This window comes from Microcebus murinus, chromosome 31 (assembly GCF_040939455.1).
Source record: "Microcebus murinus isolate Inina chromosome 31, M.murinus_Inina_mat1.0, whole genome shotgun sequence".
NCBI lineage: Eukaryota > Metazoa > Chordata > Mammalia > Primates > Cheirogaleidae > Microcebus > Microcebus murinus.
Window position 1 is genome coordinate 4,950,783 of NC_134134.1, and position 15,057 is coordinate 4,965,839.

At 35.1% G+C, this 15,057-nt stretch overlaps 1 protein-coding gene across 1 annotated transcript; it reads right to left on the reverse strand.

Moving 5' to 3' along the window:
• Nucleotides 1-807: 807 nt before the first annotated feature.
• Nucleotides 808-12,896, reverse strand: LOC142865695 (uncharacterized). Its single transcript, XM_075998890.1, has 2 exons — nt 12,783-12,896; nt 808-1,836 (listed from the first exon to the last, which is right to left on the reverse strand). The coding sequence occupies exons 1-2, from the start codon at nt 12,894-12,896 to the stop codon at nt 808-810; spliced, it is 1,143 nt and encodes a 380-aa protein (XP_075855005.1).
• Nucleotides 12,897-15,057: the final 2,161 nt, after the last annotated feature.

Below are 15,057 nucleotides of genomic sequence, written 5' to 3' on the forward strand. Positions count from 1 at the left end.
GCCACATTTTTCACTTTTATATTGTTTCCGTCTGCTATGCTTATAAAGGTTTGAACAGTGGTTAAAGATTTTTCCACATTCTTCACATGTATAGGGTTTCTCTCCAATAAGAATTATCTTATATACAAAAAAGTATGAGTACTAGATACAGACCTAGCCATATTGTTCCCATTTGTAAGCTTTTTCACTGGTTGAATTCCCTCATGTATAGACCGTTTTGAGCATAAGACAAAAGTTTACTACAGTATTTACATTTGCATGGTTTCTGTCTAGTGTAAATTCTTTTTGTTTAGTAGGATATGAACACTGATTAAATGCTTTACCACATTGTTCTCATCTGTAGGACTTACTCGTTAAAGGCTTTTACAAATTCTTACCATTTCTACAGTTACTCTTCAATATGAATTCTCTTACATATTTTAAGATGTGAACAAAGGTAAAAGGCTTTGTCACATTCTTTACTTTGTATGGTTCCTCTCCAGTATAAATTCTTTTATGTGTTTTAAGTTGTGAGAAACAGCTAAAAGTTTTGCCATATTCTTAAAATTTGTAGGGTTTCTCCCTAGTATGAAATATCTTATGACTTTTAAGTTGAGAAGACCAGTTAAGTGTTTTGCCAAATTCTTGACACTTGAATGACTTCTCTCCAGTATGAATTCTCCTATGTGTAATGAGGCTTGAGGACTGTTTAAAGGTTTTGCCACATTCTTCACATTTGTAAACTTTCTCTCCAGTATGAATTCTCTTATGTGCAATAAAGTGTGAGAAAGAGTTCCATGCTTTGCCACATTCTTAACATTTGAACAGTTACTTTCCATTATGTATACTCTTGTATACAATAAAGTGTGAGGACCAGTTAAAGGCTTTGCCACATTCTTCAAATTTGTATGGTTTCTCTCCAGTATGCATTTTCTTATGTGCTTTAAGTCGTGAGGAATAGGTAAATGCTTTGCCACATTCTTCACATTTGTACGGTTTCTCTCCAGTATGAACTCTCTTATGTACAGTAAAGTGTGACAACCAGTAAAAGGCTTTCCCACAATCTTCACATTCGTAGGGTTTCTCTCCCGTATGAATTATGTTATGACCTTTAAGTTGTGAAGACCTGTTAAATGCTTTGCCACATTCTTCACATTTGAATGGTTTCTCTCCAGTATGTATTCTCATATGTCTTTTAAGTTTTGAGCAACAGCTAAAAGCTTTGCCACATTCTTCACATTTGTATGGTTTCTCTCCAGTATGTGTTCTCTTATGTCTTTTAAGTTTTGAGCAACTGCTAAAAGCTTTGCAACATTCTTCACATTTGTAGGGTTTCTCTCCAGTATGCATTTTCTTATGTGCTTTAAGTCGTGAGCAATAGGTAAATGCTTTGCCACATTCTTCACATTTGTACGGTTTCTCCCCAGTATGAATTCTCTTATGTACAGTAAAGTATGAGGACCGGTTAAACGTTTTGCCACATTCTTCACATTTGTACAGTTTTTTGCCAGTATGAATTCTCTTATGTGCAGTAAAGTGTGATACCCAGTAAAAAACTTTGCCACATTCTTCACATTTGTAGGGTTTCTCTCCAGTATGAATTATGTTATGACTTTTAAGTTGTGAAGACCAGTTAAATGCTTTGCCACATTCTTCACATTTGAATGGTTTCTCTCCATTATGTATTCTCTTATGTCCTTTAAGTTTTGAGCAACAGATAAAAGCTTTGCCACATTCCTCACATTTGTACGGTTTCTCTCCAGTATGAATTCTCTTGTGTACAGTAAAGTGTGAGGACCACTTAAAAACTTTGCCACATTCCTCACATGTGTATTTTTTCTCTCCAGGATGAGTTCTCTTACGTTTAGTAATGTATAAGCACTGATTAAAGACTTTGCCACATTCTTTCAATTTATACTTTTCCTTTGTATTAGAAATTATTTTATTTTCAGAAATGTGTGAGCATTGGTTAGAGGCTTTCCCACATTCTTTACATTTCAAAAATTTCTCTACACTATGTCTCAACTTATGTCTATTTAGATTTGAAGATTTCCTGAAGACTTTCAAACATTCATTACACTGGAAGAGTTTGCGATGTGTAGTCATTAAACATTGGTTATGCTCATTATAGCATTCTTTCTGCTCCTTACACTCACCCACAGTTTCCCAGTCTTTCTTTAATTGTACATTCTCAAGGGCACAGCTTCCATATCTTCTTGGTATCACTTTTGGGAATAAATATTTTACATGCTGCTCTGGCAAATAGTGTTGGGTAGAATGGGAAGCCACAGCTGAAAGAAGTATTGAAAGTAACAAATTATCCCCCTTGTGTATTTTTTTAATAATCAGATAAATAAATATTACAAACTTAATATGTAAAATTACATGAAGCACTTTAGCAAGATGGCATGATACAATACACAGGCTCGAATCCTCTTTTAGATAAATAAATATAAAAAATTATACTTACCAAATTGCCTTTGTGGGAATTCTAATAACCAGAGAAGAGTTCACAGAACAGTAGGTTAGGTCGAAGCCAAAAGCAATAGGAAAGAAAAAGAAAATTTGTTATATTTACCCTCCATGACAATTACTCCTTCTTAGTACAGCATGGTACACATAGAAGTATATTCCCAAACCTCAGCTTCTCTCTCAAAAGAGAACAAAAATGTTGGCTATATTTCTAGCTCTTAGGATCCCTTCTAAAGACTGGTTTCTGTTTCACATAACACAGAGTTCTGAAAAGAATCATTCTATTATTTGAAAGACAGAGTGTGCTGAAATCAAAGGTAAAAGATTATTACAGCAGGAGGGAGATTTCAGTACTACAGATGTAGAAGAGTTATTGGATATGATCACAGGCTCATACAAAGAAATCTGGGAAAGTTACTTTCAATGGAAAACAAACAAAAATTGTCACAAAAGAAACATCTTCAGAACAGATTTTTGAGGCTTCTTCAATCTCCAGTATAGTGAATTGATAGCAGAGTCCCCAGGACAAAGTCACTTAATGAAGTTTTTGAAAGCTGATTTTGTTAATTCTAATATCTCAACCAAGAATACAATATGTAAAAAATGTCAGGCTAACATATCCCAATCAAAGAAACAAAATAATAAGAAATCAACTATGAAGTATTAGAGATTATAAATTACCTGAAAAAATTAAAAATAACCATCTGAAGGCTGCTTAATGTGTGAAATCAGAACAATACTGACCACTAAATGAAATCAGGAAAATGATAATAACAACAAAACAAAGAAGACATACACTACTCAGCTGATGCATACAATAACAAATGATTGAGAAATTCTCAAAGCAAAGAATAAATACATAAACATATTGACAAGCTCAACATACTTCAGTTAGGAAAAACACCAAAGGACCCAGAAGGGACAGATATATGCAAAGTTCTGAATGCCACACACAACAAAGGAATCTTGAAGGCAGCAGGAGAAAATACATGTTATTTATATAAATATGCTTCTTACAGATTACTAGTATATTTATCAACAGAAAACTTGCATGCCAGGAAACAGTTGGGTGATATAGTCAAATTGCTAAAAAAATGAAAACTTCAAAGCGAACTATATCCTTCAAAACTGTCCTAGAAGGACAATCAAGAAAATTAAATATTTCACAACATAATTACATACAGAAAAGGTTTATTACCCACAAGAAATTCCAAAGGGAGCCCCTTGCATTAAAAATAAAATGATGCTAGAACACAACACAGTTATATGAAACCAAATAACTCTATGGGAAGACATGGAAGTATATCTAAGTAAAATTCTCTAGTATCATAATGACGGTGGATAAAACATTTTTACTCATCATCTAGAATTTGAAGACAAAATCAGAAAAATAACACTACACATCTGTTAATGCGTATACAATATAACAAGATATAACTGGTGACATCAATAACAAAGTTGATGGCAGATGTAATCAGGAAAAATTTTGGTATGCCACTAAATTTCAGTTGTTAACATTTCAAAATATATTGCTGTAACTATAAGAAGCACTGTGCTGTCATCATGATAACCATAATGAAAATACCTATTGTGATACACTAAAACAATTATAAAGGAGTCAAAGTATGTTACTACACAAAACAATGAGACAGAAAGAAGAAAAGAAAGAGGAAAAGGAGCAAGACAGCTACAATAAAAATATGATTGATAAAATAGCAAGAGTAACTCCTTCCCTTTCAGAAAATTATGTGAATCTTCATGGAGTAAACTTCACAATCAAAAGACATATTGAATAAAGATACGGATTTAAGAAAATACTAATAAAAACATTCAAATAAATACTGTCTACAAGAGATTCACCTTCCATCAACTGAGAAAATGCAGAATAAAAGTGGCAAGACAGAAAACGACATTCTATGCAAATGTTGATTGAACAAGAAGGTGGCGGGGATCAAAATTGGGCACAATATATTTTGTGTCGAAACTTGACTTATTTCATACAGTTTACATCAAAACTGTCACAAAAGAAAAAGAATGATACTAAATAATAATAAAAAGTTTGATTCACTGGAAACCTATGATTTATTTTAACATTTCCATATATTTGTGTGTGTGTATAAAATAAAGGTTGCCAAACATGTGAAGCAAACATCGACAGAATTAAAGCTAGAAATACATAGCTATGTCATAATGATGGGATCCGGCAATCCCCTACTTTTGGTAGTGAATAATAATTCAAGACACAATATTAAACGAAGAAACAGAGAATTTGAAAGCACTATAAAATAATTATGCCTAATAGACATATAGATAGCACTCCATGCAACAACAGAATACAAAATCTTATGAATGGCTCAAAAATCCTTCTCCTGGATAGAATAAATGTTAGGCCACAATGTATTTCTCTACATATTTTTTAAAAATTAAACTATTACAGACGTTTATCTGTGACTAAAATGAAATAAAACTAGAAATCAAGAACAGATGGAATGACAGACTATCCATAAGTAAATGGAACCTAAATGGTGTAGTCTTGAGAATGCTCTTCAAAGTTTGAAATGCTCTTACTATTTTTAAGATGTCCCTACTGCCCAAAGTGACCTATAATTTCAATGCCATCTTTTTAAAATTCTCAAGGTAACATTTTTTAGAAAAAGTAGTTAAAAAATCATATGGAATGCCAAAGTATCATGAAGAACACAACAATCTTGAAAAAAAAAATAATGTTGGAGGCATCCCATTTTATGATTTGAAGACATGTTACAAAGGTAAAGAAATCAAAGCCGTTTGCTACTGGCATAAAGTCAGACAACTAGAACAATGAAACAAAATGTAGAACAGACATAAAACCCTCACGAACATGGTCAAATGGAGAGTTATTTGCACATACATATTTATTGCAGCATTATTCATAAAAGCCAATATGGAAATACAACCCAAATCTGCCTGATAAAACCTAAATGGATAAGCCTGAATGGATAAATATAATTTTGTATATAAAAATCATGGAGAATTATTTAATTTTAAAAAGGAGAAAATCTTCTAACTTTATAATAAAGATAACCCATGTCTTTATACTAAATGAAATAAGCTACCCACCTGACAATGACACTTTATGTATCTACCTATAAAAAATATTTAAAGTGGGTTAATTTTTACAAAGAAAAAATAGAATAGTGTTTGTAAAGGATATATGTTCCATAAAATTGTTAATATACTCACTGTAAGTAAACTATACAATCAAAATATTTAAGATTATAAATTTCAAGTGCTTTACAACAAATTATACCAAAAATTGTTTAAAAGCTTTTCAAGAATCACTTTCAAATCACACAAATGATTCACACAAATATAATACACCTTTATCAATATACATTGAATTTAAGATAATTTTCATGACTATTCTCCTCGACAGAATAAAATAACCATTTACCATCAAGAAAAAAATGTACTACTTATAAAGAAAATAGGAGGAATATTTATATAAGCAAAGAAACACAAACAAAATTATATTCACAAAAAACATATGGCTGATTGATGTTTTACTTTTGCTCCACAATGTTTAAAAAGTATACAGAGTAGAATATTATCATGCAAAAAAGTAATATACAGACAAAAACTGAAAACACAATTGTCTGATGTGAAGTGGGTTATGTTAAAAAATGATATAGAAAAAAATTGAAGGAACTATAAAATAAATTAAAATTTAAAAATTAATCTATAAAATTCTGAATAAACATAGTATATGACTGAACAAGAATTCTAGATAACTGTAATTTTCAAAGATGATTGGACATCCATGAAGAGCACAGATTTTGAAACATTAGCATACAGATAGGGCAATAATATTTCATAAAACCCATTATAATCATACAGAAAAATCTTTGATAAGTAAATATTAAGGATTATGCATTGAAATGATACTAGAGAACCTTCTTACTTATGTTATTGTTATAACTTTAAGATGTTTTTGTCCTCTCCATTTCTGAAAGTGTTCAGAAAGAAAGTATCTGTAGAAGATAAACTAAAGAAAATTAAAAAGGAATGAAACCAAGTAACTATAAAATCAATACAGGATATATTAAGGCAGTAAGAGAAGAAATGAGTGATAACATAGCCAGAAGAATCAAAGTCAGAGTAACTTCATTTCTATCAGTAATTACTTTTAATATAAATGGATTAAACTCTTTAATGCAAAGAAGATAATATGGCGCAATGGATTAAGAATACATGTGTTTCTACAACATTTTGTCTACAAAAATTCATTTTAGCTGTAAGGATTCAAACAGGCTGAAAATAAATATATGAAAAATATATTTCATGCAAATAGTAACTATAATTGGGTACATTATACATAGTCAATAGTACATTAGATAAAACATGGTTTAGGTCAAAACTGTCATGAGAATATAAGATTCATATTACATAATAATAAACTGTGTCCATTTATCAGAAATCTACAACACAAAAAATATGTCCGTAAAATGTGTATTAACATTTGGCCAGGCACATTGGCTCAGGCCTGTAATCCTAGCAATCTGGGATGCCAAGGCGGGTGGATTGCTTGAGGTCAGGAGTTTGAAACCAGCCTGAGCAAGAGCAAGACGCCATCTCTACTATAAATAAAAAGAAATTAATTGGCCAACTAATATATATAGAAAAAAATTAGTAGGGCATGGTGGTGCATGCCTGGAGTCCCAGCTACTCAGGAGGTTGAGGCAGAAGGATTGCTTGAGCCCAGAAGTTTGAGGTTGCTGTGACCAAGGCTGATGCCATGACACTCACTCTACCCTGGGCATCAAAGCGAGACTTTGTTTCAAAAAAAAAAAATTATAACATGATATATATGTAATAGAATAGATGTTGTATAATATATAAATTACATGTATATATAATATCAGGGATTTCAAATACATTAAACAAATACTAGCAGAAGTGAAGCAAGATAACAGAGAAACATAGTTGGTGTTTAAGGCCCCACCATCAATAATCAATACAAGAATCAGAGAAAAGATCAATAACAAAGTTGAAAACATGAACATTATAGATAGCAATTAAAATTACCAGACAAATACAGAACTCTCAAGTCAAAGCAGCAAAATATACATTTTGAATTACATATGGTGCCTTCTGTTAGGACATGTAAAAAGTCTAATCAAATTTAAGATGACAGAGGGTCAAGAAGCGGAATGAGATAACATGCCAGCCAGAGTTTCTCTGCAAGAAAGACAAATTTTGGAAGAAAGTGAACAAAAGCAAACAAGCACACAAACAGGTGAGACAAGGGACGAAGGGAGATTGCCTGAAACTATGAGACTCCATGGGAAGAAATTGTTGAGGAGAACTGGAAGGAGAAAGGCTGCCCAAGAGGCTTATATACCCACAACAAGGACAGACGGAGCAATTAAATTTCACCTCCCTTGCATCTTGGGCTGCTGGTGGGCGCCTGAGCAGTTGGAGAGACCTGCCAACATCAGCCCAGAGATAGCCACTGCCAGTGAGTCATGAGCCTCTTGTGGACAGAGCACCAGGCTCCTAGCTCACTTGGGGAACCTCCCAGCCCATAGACCTGAGCCAATAGGCAGGCTCCCTATTGGTTCCCTCTCCCCTTCCCCTTAACCACTTTCAGCTGCCAAGAGGGACAATTTAGCCATCAATCTCAGGCATCTACAGGAAATGTGACCTTTCCTTTTGGGCCCCTACAATGGACTGTGGAGTATTCAGACTGTGAGTTCCTACCTTCCATCCCTCTCAGGTACCACTTGCCTGGACTCCAGGAGATTGGGGCATATCCCAAGAAACAGAGACATTGATCCACCACGGACACCTCATAGGTGACTTCAGATCAGCACTCCTCTTCCTGGCAGTGTCACGGATTGGTCTACAGGGCCCATGGGACAGGCCTGCAGATGAGATCACGTACACCCAGACCTCATGATTGCATACCCCAGGCAAAGAAGGGATATTTGTGAATAGCTTACTGAGATGTGTGTGCCTTCAGGGGCAGATCAGTGTACTTCAGGCACAATGCTCCTACCATAGAAAAGCTGTCCACCCAGCCCAGGCTGTGATCCTGGGCAGGGAACATCTGGGTGTGCCTCATGGCCAGGGGACACCAACTGGCTTGAGGTCCTGCCTACTGGCAGAGGCCTGGGAGAAAATGGAATAGGGGAGGGTGGAAAAGAGTGACAGACTGCAGGTCTCTCAGACAGCCACACGGCCACACGCAGACTTTTTGGCTGAGTGGGACCATTTCTGCCATTCCCTGGCAGCTTTGCCTAGAATCAGAGAACAGATTTTTGACTCCTGTGACCAGCACCTGTGGAGCATGAGGGCAGGTTCATCAACCCAGCTACACCCAGACTCACTCTCCCACCTACCACCACTGAGGTTGAGAGTAAGGACATACTTGGAAGTCCCAGGGTCCCACCCAACATCTAGGTACTAGAGTGCCTCTTCAGAGAAATAAAAGATAGTTATTGGACCCCAAAATAACAGCGCACCCTGCTCCTCCCTGCAAGTACCACAAACTGACAGGCAGGTCACTCTGCACACATGCTTTCACCGCATTTACTGACTCACCATAAAGGGTGTGGTTGAATCTCATCCACAACCACCACCTACTGGCTCAGAGACTAAATAAAGTCTAAAGGTAAGAAGCAACAGCTGATCCAGATGGGAAGGAATCAGTGAAAGAACTTTGGAATATGAAGAATCAAACAAACACCACACACACAAAGGGGAAACGCCAGCTCTCTAGCAAAGGACATCAACTAAATTGATTGTAAGAAAACTCAATGATATGCAAGAAAAAATGCATAACCAACATAAAGAAACCACAGAAAAATCCAAGACTTGGAAAAAAAATCGCTAAAGAAACTGAAAGGAGTCTTGAGAGGAAAATTTATATCCATACATGTCTACATCCAAAATACAGAAAGATCACAAATAAACAATTCAATGAATCCTCACAAATAAATGGAAAGGGATCAGTAAACTGACCCCAAACCCAGCAGAAGAAAAGAAATAATATCATGGCAGAACTAAATGAAATTGATAACAAAAGAACTATAGAGAAGATTGATAAAACCAAAAGATGGTCCTTTAAAAAGAACAAAGCTGACACATTTCTGCATAGATTAATGAGAAGCAGAAAAGAAAGGACTCTAATAAGCTCCATCAGGAATGAAAAAAGAGAAATTATGACTGATGCCACACAAATACAAAATATCATCTATAAATACAATAAAAACCTCTAGATCATACACTGGAAAATGTGGAGGAAATAGACAAATTCTCAGAAACACACAGCCTTCCTAGGCTCAATCGGGAAGAAACAGAAATCATGAACAGACCGATATCAAATACCAAAATTGAAACAGCAACAAAAAGCCTTCCTCAAAAGAAAAGTCCTGAACCAGATGGTTTCACACACAAATTTTACCAGACGTACAAAGAACTGATTCCTATGCTGCAGAAATTATTCCACAACATTAAGAAGGAAGGAATCTTCCCCAACATGTTTTATAAAGCCAACACCACCCTGATACTGAAACCAGAAAAAGACGCAACAAGAAAAGAAAACTATAGACCAATATCCCTTATGAATATAGATGCAAAAATTCTCATCAAAATCCTAGCCAAAAGAATTCACTTCTTTATCAAAAAAATAATCCATCATGAAAAAGTGGGCTCCATTCCAGAGATGCAGGGATGGTACAACATATGCAAATCTACAACTGTAATTCACCACATACATACAAGCAAAAACAAAGATGATATGATCCTCTTAATAAACACATAAAAAGCATTTAACAAAATTAAACATCATTTTATGATAAGAAGGCTTAACAAAATAGGCATAGATCAGACTTACCTAAAAAATGATATAAACCATATATGACAAGCCCACAGCCAACATCATACTGAATGAGGAAAAATTGAAAACATTCCCACTTACAACTGGAACCAGACAAGGTTGCCATGTATCATCACTTATATTCACTTATGTTCTAGCTAGCTGGAAGTCCTAGCTAGAACAATCAGACAAGAGAAATCATGGGTATTCATATGAGGGCAGAAGAGGACAAACTATCTCTCTTTGCTGATGATATGATCTTATATCTGGAAAACCTCAAAGATTCTGCCATGAGACTGCTGGAATGGATGAACAAATTCAGAAAAGTCTCAGGTTACAAAACCAATGTACAGTAATGAGTAGCATTCCTAGACATCAACCACAGTCAAACTCACAACAAATCAAAGACTCAACACCCTTCATGATAGCAACAAAGAAAATAAAGTACCCAGGAATATATTTAACGAAGGAAGTAAAAGACCTGTACAGTGAGAATTACAAAAGACTGAGGAAGGAAATATCAGAGGATGTAAATAAGTGGAAAACCATACCATGCTCATGGGTTGGCAGGTTCTACATTGTTAAAATGTCTATGCTGCCCAAAGTGATCTATGGATTCAATTCAATCCCTATTAAAATACCAACATAATTTTTCACAAATCTAGACAAAATAATTCTATGCTTTGTATGGGAAAAGAGAAGACTCCGTATAACAAAAGCAATCTTAAGCAAAAAGAACAAATTTGGAGGCATAGATTTATCAGACTTCAAGCTATATTACAAGGCTACAGTAACTAAAACAACATGGTGCTGCCAAAAGAACAGAGACATAGATCAATGAAGCAGAGCCACGAACCCTGGTATAAAACCATTCTCACATAGCCGTCTAATGTTTGATAAATGAGACAAAAACATACACTGAGGAAAATAATACTTATTCAATAAATAGTGCCAGGAAAACTGGATAGCCACATATAGAAGACTGAAACAGGATCCACACCTGTCAACTCTGACAAAAATCAACTCACAATGGATAACAGACTTAAACATAAGGCAGGAAACTATATGACTTCTAGAAGAAAATGTTGGAACAACTCTTATAGACATTGGCCTAGGCAAAGAATTTATGAAGAAGAACCCAAAGGCAATCACAGCAACAATAAAAATAAATAAATGTGACCTGATCAAATTAAAAAGCTTCTGCACAGCCATGGAAACTATCATGAGAGAAAAAAGACAAGATACAGAATGAGAAAAAATGTTCACATGTTACACATACTATAAAGGGCTGATAACAAGAATCTACACAGAACTAGGGAAAATCAGCAAGAAAAAAATCAAACAACCCTATCAAAAATTGGGCAAATGACATGAACAAAATATTTTCAATAGAAGATAGATAGACTAGTGGACAGCAAACATATGAAAAAATGCTAAACATCTCTAATCATCAGGGGAATGAAAATCAAAATTACAATGAGATATCACTTCTCTCCAGTGAGAATGGCTTTTATCAAAAAGTCCCAAAACAATAAATACTGGCTTGCATGCAGAGAAACAGAAAGACTCCTACACTGCTGGTGGGACTGCAAACTAGTACAACTTCTGTGGAAAGCAATATGGAGATACCTCAAAGAGATACAAATAGAATTACCATTTTATCCTGCAATTCCATTACTGAACATCTACCTAAAGGAAACAAAATATTCTATAAAGAAGACATCTGCACTCAAATGTTTATAGCAGCTCAATTCGCAATTGCAAAGATGTGGAAAAAAGTCAAGTGCCCATCGATACATGAGTGGATTAAAAAAACATGGTATATGTATACCATGGAGTACTACTCAGCCACAAAAATAAATGGTGATATAGCACAGGATGTATTATACTGGCTAGAGCTGAAACTGATTCTACTATGTAAAGTATCTAAGAATGAAAAACCAAGCACCACATGTACTCACCATAAAATTGGTTTTAGCTAATCAACACATAAGTGCATATATAGCAATAACATTCATCAGCTATCTGGCAGATGGGAGGGGGGATGAGGGAATGGGTATGTACACAGCTAATGGGTGCGGTGTGCACCATCTGTGGGATGGACACCCTTGGAGCTCTGACTCGGGTGGGGCAAGGCATATATATAACCTAAACATTTATACACTCACAATATGCTGAAATAAAAGTTTGAAAAATATTTTTAAAAAGGAAAAGAAAATTGTATGCCCAAGATCAAAGCAGATATTTCCAGATACAGAGTTCTGATAGCACACATAGAGTAAAGGAAAAAAGGGCAATCAGACCCCATGCAGGCCCGCCTGGCAGAGTTCTGACTGCCTAGACACCGAGCAACCTACCTACATGCTAGAAGAGCCTTACGGGATGCTGACAGTGAAACCTTTTGTCCCTCTTCACAACAAGGCAATCTGGACTGGAGGGTCAGAAGTGCCTAGGGAAACCAAATACCTCATACCTGGGAAGTCAATTTCTGGGGTTTCACAAACCCATACCTTAGCCTGGAAGCCTGGCTCAGAGGCCCAGGAGATGGGTTACGCCCATGATTTGGCACCCTCTCATGGCTGTCCATTCTGACGTCAAGTCTCTCTAGCCAGTCCTTCCAGACTCACTCTCTGGCTTGCCCTACATTGGACCCCTGATGGCCTAATTTTGTTCCTCTTCTCCCCCTGGCAAAAGGAATTGCCCTACAGAGGTTGAGACCTCTTGGATAAGGAACAAGTTCTTTTGGTTGATAACACATATACAACCTAAGAAAGATTCTACGGTTAGCCTGAAATACTGTATTTTCTCTTGATATTTCCAAAGAAAAATTTATCTACTATTCCAAGTAATAAGAAAAACGAAGTTAAAAGTATAATATTCTGAGCCACAGATGTAAAAGCAACATTTAGGAAAGTTTGTCCTTTTTAAATGGAGCTCTAATTTAAAACAGAATAAAAGATTCCCTTGTGAGTTCCTGGAAATGAAAAAAAAAAAAAATGAGAAGACGACTGATATCACACAATGTACCATTTTTGACGAAAATGAAATAAAACCAGAAATGAAAAGCAGAAGAAAAACTGACAAATCCAAAATCTAAAAACATGTGAAAATTAAACACATTCTTCAACATATTTTTCCTCAAGGATCAGATGATTTGATATTCTTAACATGTCAATGCCACCCACAGTGATGGACAAATTCAATCTAATCATTGTCAAAATCTCAGAGGTATTGTTTTGCAAAATTATCCTTAATTTTTTTAGAGACTATGACTAGCCAAATACCCTTTAAAAACCAGGACAAAATGACATTGCACTTCCTGATTTCAAAATGTATTACAGAACTGCAAAAGTCAACGCAATGTGGTAATGGCACAAAGAAAGATATATAGATCATGGAACAGAATACAGAGCACAGAAATAAATTCTTATGTACATAATGAAATGGTCTTTCACAAGGTGGTCATGAGCACACAATGGGAAAAGGAGAGTCTCTTCAACAAAAGGTGTTAAAAATTGAATATCTACATTAAAAATAATGAAATCAGATCAATCCTTTGCATCACATACAAACAATATTTTAAAACAATAAAATATTTATAAACATATAACCAATAAAAGTCTTAGAAGAATATGTTTCCATGGATATGACACGAAATGCATAAGCAACAACGAAAAAGAACAGAACAGTGGGACTACATCAAATTTCAGCATTTCTGCACATCAAAGGATACATTTAGTGAACACCTCACCTACAAAATGGGTGAAAATATTTCAAAATCATATATGAGTTAATATTTGGAAAAAATTATATTAAAAAAGTGAATAACTCAATTATAAAATAGACAAAGAATAGAACTGACACTTTTTCAAAGATATAAAAATGTGGTGTGGGTCCTGTTTTAGCCTTCTACAGGTGGCTATCCAGTTTTCCCAGCACCATTTATTGAAGAGGGATTCTTTTCCCCAGCGTATGTTTTTGTCTGCTTTGTCAAAGATTAGATGACTATATGAGGATGGTTTTATATCAGGATTCTCACATCTGTTCCACTGGTCAATATTCCTATTTTTGGGCCAATACCATATTGTTTTAATTACTACAGCTTTGTAGTATAGTTTGATATCTGGCATATTAATGCCTCCCATTTTGTTTTTGTTGCCTAGAATTGCTCTTGATATTCGGGGTCTTCTTTGGTTACATACGAAGCGTAAAATTATTTTTCCTATATCTGTGAAAAATGCTGATGGGATTTTAATAGGTATTGCATTGAATCTGTAGATCAGTTTGGGTAGTATAGACATTTTGATGATATTGAGTCTGCCGATCCACGAGCATGGTATGGATTTCCATCTGTTTACAGCCTCTGCTATTTCCTTCCTCAGTGTTTCATAGTTCTCCCTGTAGAGGTCTTTTACCTCCTTGGTTAAGTGTATTCCTAGGTACTTTCATTTCTTTGTTGCTATTGTGAAGGGAATTGAGTCTTTGATTTGGTTCTCAATTAGATTGTTGTTGGCGTATATGAATGCCTCTGATTTCTGTGTATTGATTTTGTATCCTGAGACTTTACTAAATTCATTGATCAGTTCCAGGAGTTTCTTGGTTGAATCCTTGGGGTTTTCTAGATACAATATCATATCATCAGCAAACAGTGAAAGTTTGATCTCTTCTGCCCCTATTTGGATACCTTTGATTCCATATACCTGTCTGATTGCTGTAGCCAAGACTTCCAGTACTATGTTGAACAGAAG

Bases quoted from the DNA above. Each gene is read 5' to 3' on its own strand.
- LOC142865695 (XM_075998890.1), bottom strand. From the start codon at position 12,896: ATGGACAGCCATGAGAGGGTGCCAAATCATGGGCGTAACCCATCTCCT. The intron at 1,837-12,782 runs GTATGAGGTATT...ACTAAACGTAAG, and splicing joins CCCAGAAATTGACTTCCCAG to AGAACTCATCCTGGAGAGAA.